Source organism: Oncorhynchus nerka, linkage group LG20, assembly GCF_034236695.1.
Source record: "Oncorhynchus nerka isolate Pitt River linkage group LG20, Oner_Uvic_2.0, whole genome shotgun sequence".
NCBI lineage: Eukaryota > Metazoa > Chordata > Actinopteri > Salmoniformes > Salmonidae > Oncorhynchus > Oncorhynchus nerka.
Window position 1 is genome coordinate 54,085,441 of NC_088415.1, and position 11,178 is coordinate 54,096,618.

Genomic DNA, 11,178 nt, shown 5'->3' on the forward strand with positions numbered 1-11,178 from the left:
AATAGAGTCACCACATGGCAGCTGGCCTTGGGGTCCTTTAAGATTGTCACAGATACTGCCCTTGCAGTACATCCGATATTAGTTATTTGGGGAATCTTAACTTGGAGGACTTCTATCTTCATCCTGGATGTTTTGGGTTGGCCCGCCTGGTCTGCACACCAGGGGAGGCTGCTGAGGGGAGGACGGCTCATAATAATGGCTGGAACGGGAGCATATGGAATGGCTGTCAAACACATGGAAACCATGTGTTTGATGTATTTGATACCTCTCCATCCGTTCCGCTCCAGCCAATAGCACGAGCCCGTCCTCCCCAATTAAGATGCCACCAGCCTCCTGTGCGGCACACTCAGCTGGTCAAGACCACCAGAAGTGAAGGTTTCACACTCACAAAACTAAACACATTCAGGGTTCTTAACGAAGGGGTCGTTAACGGCCTTAACGACGTGGCTTAACGAGGGGACTTAACGAGGCCCTTAATGAAGCTCCTGCCATCATTACCACAGTGAGTGGTGTCTGTGATGACAAAAGGCCGGCCAATCTCTGGCCCGGGAGGTGAGGAGAAGAGTCCTCTCAAGATGTGCCCTCTAACCTGGCCATCACTGATCAACACACAGCACTGTATATGGTACAACACTGGGCCCTCCATAACACCATCTAACCTGTCTTCATAACATTAACCATTAGCTTTATATGGACTCCCGTTAACTCACATACCTTTCATTCAACCGATAACAGCATAGATGAATGATCTCATCTAACATTACAGTACAACAACAACAACGCTATCATGTAGTACACGTACCTATTGACATTCACCACGACCAATAACGCACCTTGACTTCCACTGTAAGAGCCCAAAACAGCCAGCTGCTTCATCAAATCCATTGAAAGAAGAAAAAAAAAACAAGTAATCCACTGACCACATCAGAGAAATCACCAAACTCACCACAGTATCACCTGCCAGAGTAATCAGACTCACCACAGTATCACCTGCCAGAGTAATCAGACTCACCACAGTATCACCTGCCAGAGTAATCAGACTCACCACAGTATCACCTGCCAGAGTAATCAGACTCACCACAGTATCACCTGCCAGAGTAATCAGACTCACCACAGTATCACCTGCCAGAGTAATCAGACTCACCACAGTATCACCTGCCAGAGTAATCAGACTCACCACAGTATCACCTGCCAGAGTAATCAGACTCACCACAGTATCACCTGCCAGAGTAATCAGACTCGGACTTCAGCAGTGGCAGTACTGACTGAGGCGCCTGCTACTGTGTATGCAAACCTTGGCTCCCAGACCCCTAAATCACTTCAATTACTTATATTATGATAAGGTAATATGCTTATACTCATATACTCAATTTCACATTTTTGCAATAACCATACATCATAAGCCACAGAAAAAGCACTCCGTGTCAACCTCTAAATCACTTAAATAACTTATAGCCGTATACTCAATTTCACATTTCTGCCTCACAATAAATCATAAAAACACAAGAAGTAAGAAAATCCACTTTGCATCTGCGCATTAGGCTAATGAATATGTTTTCCTCAGCACACATTCTGGGGGGGGTGTAGAAGGAGAAAGCATGGTTATGGGAAATTGGTGTTGACTCAAGGAAAAGAGCAATAGCCTCCAGTGGCACGGGGGACTCGAGGCATCATTCCACCACACAGGGACTACTGTAGTGGGAGGTTCAATCCACATCACACCAGGGAGAAGAATCAAAGGCTTTGGAGACAGCGTGAGGGAGGATATGCCTAGATCTTCAACTGCATTGTGGAGAATGGTCTCCTCGTGCACTGTTTGGTGGACTACCACTGTACACATCATGACTTCAAAGAGCCAGGGTCCCGTGATCAATGTATACCAAGTGTCTAGACGTCTAGGGCTGTTTCCGTGCCGTTCATACCAACCCACTCCTTTCGTGTCCTCGGGGGGGAGTCAACAAGGGCATAGGGGAGGAGGGCACTGTATCAATTTGGGATGTGGCCAGCAACAACTTCACTTCAGAGCCAACTTTATAAACTAGCCTTGTGGCTAAATACAGAATGTGCTCGGAGCCATGTTTTAGACAGCCTCTCAGTGTGTCTTTCTTACCCTTGCAGGACACATCAAAGTGTAACTATGCCAGAAATGAAACACAGTGCTCCTGCTCCAGTGTGTTGCGTGGCCTGGCTGGCCAGAGAACTAATCTTAAAGACACTTGTCTAATGACAGAGGGTCAGATGGGTCTTCACCCCAGATCACCCTCCAGCTGGCAGGCCCCAGGGCCGGGACTGTGAGCCTTCCCCACCCCCCCCCCCTTCTACCCTTTCTACCCCCCTCCCCCCCAGCACCTGCAGCCCGAGGAAACAGCTGAGTGCGGGCCAGGGCTCTGGAGCCATGACAGGAGCCAAGAGAGAAGAGGCCTAATCTACCCAGTGACACATAATTAAAGTCAACACTATGAGACGAGATGCTGTGAGAGAGAGTCTGATCATCATCGGACGCTTTATCCCAGCTGGATACTCCAGATAACCAGCTGGCCCAGAGGGGTAGAGCTCTGGTCTGTTACTTAGCCACAACCCCCCCCTCATACAATCACACCATAGATTTGGGTTCAGTAAAAATACCCAGGAAACTCCCCTCACCGGATTTACACTTGGCTTCTGTAATTTTTTGGGGTCTGGTTTCTTTCTGATCTTTCTCTCTAAGTGTCAACAGAACAGCAGGTATGGGTCAATCGTGTGCTTAGTGAGCAAGATTGATTCCAGCCTTGTGTTTGGCCTGTATTGGAGTCTTTATATAATGTGGTTGTGTTGTGGACAGTTTGTCCTGGTCTGTTGTGATCTAATTCAGTCCTGTGTTAGTGGTTTTGCAGCAACATGTCGCCCCTCCCCCACCCCCCACCCCACTTTGGCCAACATTTATTATTCATCAGTATTATTACCAGACCTTATCACCACAAGCCTCTTTATACATACTGTTATTATTCCCTGCCATCATGATAGTTTATTCACAACAAAACTGATTTGAGCTTTTAGCTCTAGACTACGCAAATCCTGCTTTTGATGATCATAATCAGCTGATATATGAGAGAGAACCGTGTGGTGCTCAGTGCAGATCGTTTTGTATCGCCCAATGCCCATTCTGATGATGTATACTCCACATCATATTTTTAGCAGGAGGGAAAGTAGCAACGTGGGAAAAGGCCACCGGAGGCCTACTGTAATTCACGTCTGTACATTTAAAGGGCAAATCGCCCACATATATGCCACCGCGTGCCACTGCCAAGAGGACTGCTCCTTGCCAATGGGATTTTAGAGAGAGCAGAGGGGAATAGAAAAAAATGGGTCTTGAAGCACTGTTTGAATGTTTTCCCAATCATTTTGCATGAATCTCTTTGTGTGCATTGGGTGCATTTGTGTATTTTTTGCATTGCATGTACAGCAAATGAGCGTGTGGATCTGTGTGTTGGTTATGCACCCATGCTTGTGTGTGTTGTGTGTGTGTGTGTGTGTGTGTGTGTGTGTGTGTGCGTGTAGAGAGATGGGCACAGTGCCCTATCCCTCCCCTCCGACCCAACTCACTGGCCTCCTTCAGGGGCACTGGGGGAAGTGGAGCGGATGGCCATGCAGTCTCACTCTCAGCTCAGAGGCCAGTGAATAAATATTAGCTCAAGGTCACGAGCTGCACTTACACCGGGCCATGCATAATCAGGAGTTCACCCCAGCTAGGGCCTTCACTTCATATAATCGCGGCTTTACCCACGCGGTGTGTTTAATTTGATCAAATCGCTGAGTTTAACCTGAATATGCTTTTAGTTCCATAATAACACAATTAACCCTCATGTGGGTTCAACTGTATAATAACATGGCTCACCTGTTTAACTAACCATATCACATGCTTGTATACTTAAGTCACTATTTCACCTCCATACATATCTTACTGTATGTTATATTCAATACATGTGCTTTATGTATATTTCATACTGTACATGTTAATGGTATGACATTCTGGTCCCGGTTGAAATGTATGTAATCAGTGGGTTATCTTGAGGTAGAATGGTGGTACACCATGACGGGTATCATTGTGAGGTTCTCCAGGTAAAATACTCCCTTCTCAACATTAGAGACTTAGCTATGGTAATGCTTTAAATTCATACACTCACTTTGCAAATTTGCTCGACATTATTCTGAGATTAAACACAAGCTATAAAAAGAGAAAGGAGAGCAGAACAAAGGTAGAGAAAGGCAGGCTTTTGTACGCTTTTGAATTCCACCTTTAATAGACTCCACAGTTTCTCCTCACGCTCTCTCCCTTTCTCTCTCACACGCTCCCCTCTCTCTCAGCTCCCACTCAGCACAGAAGTTGTTTGAATTTGCTCTCCACGGGGTTTTTTAATATTAAACCACACTCTCTCTCTCTCTCTCTCTCTCGTTTGCTCACACTCCCTCTCCCCTGCCTCCTTTCTTTATTCTCGCCATGCACGCTGCCTCTTCCCTTTCCTTACTTTTCCTCCTTTACAGCCTCTCTCCTCTGGTCTCCATCCTCTCTGTCTGGCTGAGTAGGGTTGATAGACTGTGAGGTCAACTCTAGAACGTGCCCCCGCTCCTTTCTTTTATCCTCACGTGCTCTTCCGCTCTGTTAGTTGTACGCCATTAACCTTTACACACTTTCTTCCCTCATTTTCCCCTCTCTGCATATCCTCTCTGCTTAAACGCTTCCCCCGTTTCCTCCTTCTCTCCATCCCTCCTTTCCCTTCTCTCCATCCCTCCTTTCCCCTCTCTCCATCCCTCCTTTCCCCTCTCTCCATCTCTCCTTTCCCCTCTCTCCATCCCTCCTTTCCCCATCCCTCCTTTCCCCTCTCTCCATCCCTCCTTTCCCCTCTCTCCATCCCTCCTTTCCCCTCCCTCCATCCCTCCTTTCCCCTCTCTCCATCCCTCCTTTCCCCTCTCTCCATCCCTCCTTTCCCCTCTCTCCATCCCTCCATTCGACCCTTTCTGGTCTCCAAATCGGTCTTCGCCCCAGTCCCATTCCACCGGCCCTTGATCCCCCCCGCCTCTCTTTCCTTCTCTCGCTCCCTTCCTGCCTCCTTTATCTCTCTCGCCTATCGCTCTAGCTCTCTCTCCCTCCCTCCCTCCCTCCCTCCATCCATCTTCCCCCTCTGTCTCTAATTGCTCTCTCGCCCCTGCTGTGCTTCAGCCCCGAGGCTAAATGACATTCCCAGGGAGAGAGGAAACGTAAAGAAAACACAAAGCAGTTTGGAATGAGACATTTTCGGAGTATTATTGATGAGCTTCCTGCCAGCAGGTGCGTGCTGTAACTGTTGCCCCCCTACGAGCTCCTCTTCTCTTTAACTCCCCTGCTTTCTCTTTCTTTTCCTCGCACTTTGCGCATAATGAGCTCCTTGTACATGCGTATAAATTGTGTTTCGTGACTTTGTAGGGGCATTTGTGACCTATTTGTGTGCGTGCGTCTGAGTGCACAGCGGCTGCTGAGTTAAACCAACATGTTGGTCTCCATTTAAGGGACAAGGAGGAGATGGTCCCCCGCTCACAGCCAAGGAGCCACTGAACAAAGAGCTGTGAAACACTGAGTTCCAGAGAACCACACAGCCCTGCGAAACCCCCCGCGACAGCCCCCAAATACCACCGCCAACACAACAAAGACTACTACCCCCTGCCCTCACAAGACATATTAAACACTACTACCGCCGTCAACATATAATGCACTTAAAACCGCCTCTCTCAATCCTGATTGGTTCTCATCTTATGGAAATGCAGAAATGTTATACAAATCCAATTAGATAAAGATTCAGTGTGTTCACGAAGATCCCTTTTAATATAATCTTTTTTTTTTACAGACAGATCAGTTCAGAGTGTTGTGTGTGCATGGAGAGTATTATGATCTAGGTAGGTTGTTTTGGGGGACAGGGATCATAAAAATACTGATCAAATCTAACCAGACCATCTCCTATTTCGCCCCTGGTTTACCAATGACGGCCCTCCAGACAGCTAGAGGGTTTTGAGTCATGCAGGTGAACGACAGCTCAGGCAGCGTAGATAGAATATGCACTGGGCTCAGCAAATAAATACTTTTGAAATGCCATTTCAGCTTAGTGAGGCTCCCACAGAGAGGAGAGCAGTGTTAAGAGTTCACTCGAGCACCACCGAGGCAAACACAAACCTTTGCAACACGCCTATCCACTCTGCATTCTGTCAGTACTCTGTTTCCCCCTTTGGCACTGTTAGAATCTTAAAAACCCCATTAAAGAACATGTGATGACAACGTCAATGAACTCCATCATTATCACATGGCTGAGATGCTGGCTCCACCAGATGCACATAGACATCCAGCGCTGTGCTGTGTACAGACGTTCTGTCCTCAAGGTACTGTGGCGTTAACCATGTTTAATGTTACATCAATCTATGTTTGGGGCATGAGTTATATATGTGGGGTCTGAAATGATTGACTGCCTTGATAAAGATGAGCAAAAAATGACAGTGTTAAAAAAAGAAGAAGATTCAAATACTGAATCATTTTGACCCCTAACTTTTTGAGCGAAAAAAAGTATTACTTGTTAAACGAAATCTCTTCCTTTGATCAATTGTATTAGTGTAAAATAGTATAATTTGCCAATTTCTTTGAGCATACAATATAGCTCAGTATTTGAATGATTTATTTTATGCAGTATTTTTTTGTGCTCATGTTTATCAAGGGTCAGTCATTTCAGATCCTCCTGTATATAGCAATATATAGTAATATGTGTGTGTGTGTTTGCGTACATGTGTGTGTGTGTGTGTGTGTGTGTGTGTGTGTGTGTGTGTGTGTGTGTGTGTGTGTGTGTGTGTGTCTTTGACGCCTAAAACCTTGAACTGCAACGCATCTGGCACAAGCACTGGCAGTCTATACAGTATATTCGTCATCACAGTCTCCATCATCGAACCATGATCATCTCTCTAATTAAGGAGACGCAAAGAATCATGTCCCCATTGATCTTCAGTGTGTTGCAGCTGAGCCTGCAGCCTGTAGCCTGTAGCCTATACTGGGCCAGAGTAGGAAGGTGAAACATTCATACGTATTAAGATGTATAAAAGCATTGTGCATGTATGTACAGCTCTGATACACTCTGAAATGAATGACACACAGGCACACACACACACACACACACACACACACACACACGAAAACACACGCAATTGGTGTTCTGGGAGGACTCCATGTGTCAGCGATATCATATGGCGCGTGTGTGGTCTGGCTGTGTTCCCTCATAGAGCTCAATACAATCTGCAGGCGTAAATACCTGCTCACCAGAGCATATTGGAACTAATGACTTACAATGCTGGCCATCTGTACCGCTGGCCATTCAGCTCATGCATTCTGTCCTTGCCCGTTCTGTATCAATTTGGGCAATTTGTCATCCATCATACATCATGTCCTGGAAGGCCTGATTGAGGTGCCCATATTAAGCATTCCCTAATAGTCAGTAGGCTACTTACAGACTCCGGTCTCAGTCGGAGAGGGCCCCTGCCTGACAGTCTGTACAGCTAGATATAAACCGTGAAGCAATTTGGCCTAAGCGTTTGTAAAATAGGATCTGCAGACAGGGAGACATTTCCCACAGAGCGGGGCTTCTTCCCCCCTCTCTCTTTTTCCCTCAGTGCTGTCTGACAGCCCGCAGCACTCACACAGAATCATTACTATTCATTTACTCAGCAAACTGGCCACAGTGACTTATACATTAGCCATCTTACACTGCAGCGTATCAACACAGTGCAACTCTAAGGTTAAGTACAGCGAGAGCTTGGGTATGCTCATGTCCAGCCAACATGGCCGAAGTCACATCCACAGTAGTCTTTGGAAACCAATGGAGCAGGATGAGTCGGCTACACGATTGCTATAATGAATTACCAGATCGAAGGGGGAGAAATACAGCCCCTGGTAGTATTTTGAGGTGGTTAATGTAGTCGTGATAAATCTATGTTCGTAAGATGTATCAAGTGCAGCAGGTAGCCTAGAGGTTCAGAGCGTCGGGCCAGTAACCCGAAAGATCACTGGTTCGAATCCCCGACCCAACTAAGTGAAAAATCGATCGATGTGACCTTGAGCAAGGCACTTAACCCTAATTGCTCCTGTAAATCGCTCTGGATAAAAGTGTCTGCTAAATGACTCATATGTAAATGTCAATCAACCTGATTGAAATATCATTCCACCTACTGGACTGCTGGCCACGAGGGAGAAGAATTGGCAGGTCCTGACCTGGTCTGAAATGAGAGAGAACTTTTACTGCTGCCTTCGGGATCAATGATGTAATGAAAAACTGAGCACATTAATTTGAATGAAGATGTCAATTCCCATTGGTGTGTGTAGATTGGTGCTCGTCATGACTGGTCCCAGGGGCCCATATGGATGAAGGGGTTTTGTTGAGCCTCAGTGCCTCATTGATTCATCTAAGTCTTCATGAGGATTGGAGGGCACCACAGTAGACTGGTCTGCTGTAAATCAATTCCAATTGAAAGGTTTACGACACATACAAAACAAACCCTGCAGCTGCTGAGGACAATGAGATAGTACCACCAGTGTACTTAGAGAGCATTAATGTTAGTTAATGTTCGGGTGGAATTAGGACAGTTCAGAACTTGGGGCTCTTCAACTCTGGTCCTGGAGTTGGTGTGCAGGCTTTTGTACTTGCCCAGCCTTAACACACCTGATTCAACTAATCATGGTCTTCAGTCAGGACCACGATTAGTTGAGCCAGGTGTGAGAGTAGGAGTTAGAGTTAGAGACCCTTGGCGGGAATAAGTTACACATAAATTGATTCATAACTCTAATGAATAGTTAATAAAGGTTCCTTACCCGTCCGATGAGCACCGGTTCAGGCCCGCTGTACTCTTCAATCACAAAGAACTGGTTCCAGATCCAACTCCTCCTGCTGCGTGACCGAGCCCCCTCCCCATCCATTTGACCACGGCCCTCTTCCTCATCCGCCTCTTGGAACACCAGGCCCCGCCCATTCCCGGGATGGGACTCAACTGTCATCCCCCCACCGGCTGCCTTGTCCTGGTTGAAGCCCCAGTGTGTGTCTGGGTGGAGTTTGAGGACATGGCTGCTATCGATTGGCTCTGTGGCGCCACCTTCAGGGTCTTGAGTGGCAATCGGGCTGAGGATTTTGAGTCCTGGTGCGGCTGTGTGAAGAAAACTCTCCTTATGGGAATCCCCTGCCACACTCCCAGTCCCCTCTCCCTGGGGCTGTGAGGTGAACACTGAGGGAGGGCCAGCATTTGTCTGAGAAGAGATGCTTGAGGGTAGATGCTTGGTCATGGCCGGAGGGTCAGTCTTACTGGTCTTAGTGATGGTCACCTCCCTGTCAGTGTCGAGACTGACCTCATTCATAGGTGTTGACAGAGGGTGAGAGGTGTGTTTGCTCTTCCAAGTGACTGTACTATCTGCAGCCCTCATCTCAGAGTTGTCTTTTCCCACACCAGAATCTAGAGTGACTTCACTTAAAGTGTGAACAGCCTTTTCTAGACTTGGATCAGGATTTGTGACAGGGTTTATATGCGGCAGTGCAGTTGTATTATCCAATGCGAAGTGGTTTTGAGTAACAGCCAAATCTTGCTTCTGTAATTTTAGGGCCTCCATCGGGCTGTGATCCACATCAATCAAATCTCTCGTTCTGCTTCGACTGCTCTTGCTCTGAAGATCATTCAGACTCTGAACACTCTGCATCTGTGAGTTCACAATCATCACCAGGTTCTCTTTTGACAGCAGTTTTAGGACACTGTAGCTGCCGGTCACATTTAATTTTCTGGTTGAATCCATAGTGAGTCCTTTGCCTTGCAGCCCTGTGGTGTGAATGCTCAGATCTGGTCTCACTCTGGATCGGGAAATGGATTTGAATCTGGTTCTATTGGAGTGTAGGTCTGGTCTATGGTGAACTAGGAATACTTTCTCCATCCTCCCTGTTTTGGTGGGAGTCCCAGCATTATTTGTACTGTTCTTGATCTTTTTAAGTTCTTTCTCCTGGACCGATTCCCTGTTATTGGGTGACAGAGTTGATTCTCCTTTTTTGATAGGGTTTTCTTCCATGTCCAGAACTGGATTAGGTTTAAAAGCCTGCCTCTCCTTATTAGATGGTATGGCTGCATGATTCTGGGGTATTTTGGGGTGAGAGATAGAGCCACTATCACCACCCAGGTCATGACCAATTGAGTTTCTAAGAGTCACCATGGGCATCACGTTTGAATTCACGCTTGAATCCCATTGCTCCGCTATTCTGTTCTCCCCTAGCTTCAGCAGGTGAGTCCCGCCCGCCCCTCTTCTCCTGACAATCTTAGAGGCTGAACCTTCTCCCATAAGCTCCTCCCACAGACACAGTGAGACCAATAGGAGCAGATTCCTGGTGATCATCTTGTCCTGTGGTGAGATGTCCTAGTTTGAGTGATGCTTGGTGCAAGGAAACACTTGTTTTCCGGCTGTCTTCATTCTCTCTATTTCTCTTTCCTTGTATCCTCCCTCTCACTCTTCCATTACGTGCCCTTCACACTGAGATGGAGGACAGGCGCCGCGTTGAATATCTTTCTCTATCTGTTCACAGCTCCTCTCTGCTGTTCCTCCCCCCCCCCCCTCTTGCAGAATGTCTCGTTCAGTTTCCCACGGAGGGTTGAACTCCCTGAGAGAAAGGATAAAGATAATTAAGTTAGAACTGTAATCATCCGACTGTGTTAATTAAAAGTGGAGCGACACAGCAAGGTAGGTAGGATAACTCGCAGATGAACAAGCAGGACAGATCAACTAACGGGGCAGAAATCACATTTACACAAGCAGTGGTGCTTCGCAAGGCACAGTCAGATAGTTGTTGTTACACTGAGTGCCCAAAGTGTTCGGCAGGTCACACTGTGTTGCCACGCGCAATACGGATTCATGCTCTTGATTTTGTGCACTCTTGTTGTTTAGAGCTTTGTGAGTTGTGTACTGTTTTTGTTTAACTATGTGCTGTCTTGTGCAGTGTGGTGCGTTGGTGTGTATGACACTTGAGCAGTGTTGTGGTGCAGACAGACCCTGTCAGTACATTCATTGGGGCATGAATAAAGTCCAAATAATCCCAAAAGACTCCTCCTTCACCCTTTCTCCCTTCCTCTCCTGCCCTCCTTCCCCATTTAAACAAATCGTTTTTCTTAAGA

At 46.8% G+C, this 11,178-nt stretch overlaps 1 protein-coding gene across 2 annotated transcripts in view; it reads right to left on the reverse strand.

The window, feature by feature from the left end:
- The window catches only part of LOC115102772 (cadherin-24), an 80,595-nt gene extending 69,963 nt beyond the window's left edge, over positions 1-10,632 (reverse strand). The window contains exon 1 of one of the 2 annotated variants that reach the window (XM_029623053.2): positions 8,852-10,632. In XM_029623053.2, the coding sequence (XP_029478913.2) occupies positions 8,852-10,405 (1,554 nt within the window). In that variant the 5' untranslated portion in view covers positions 10,406-10,632. Of the gene's footprint in view, positions 1-802; positions 886-8,851 lie in introns of those variants that run through there. The other variant, XM_065005598.1, reaches the window with a different exon arrangement.
- Positions 10,633-11,178: the final 546 nt, after the last annotated feature.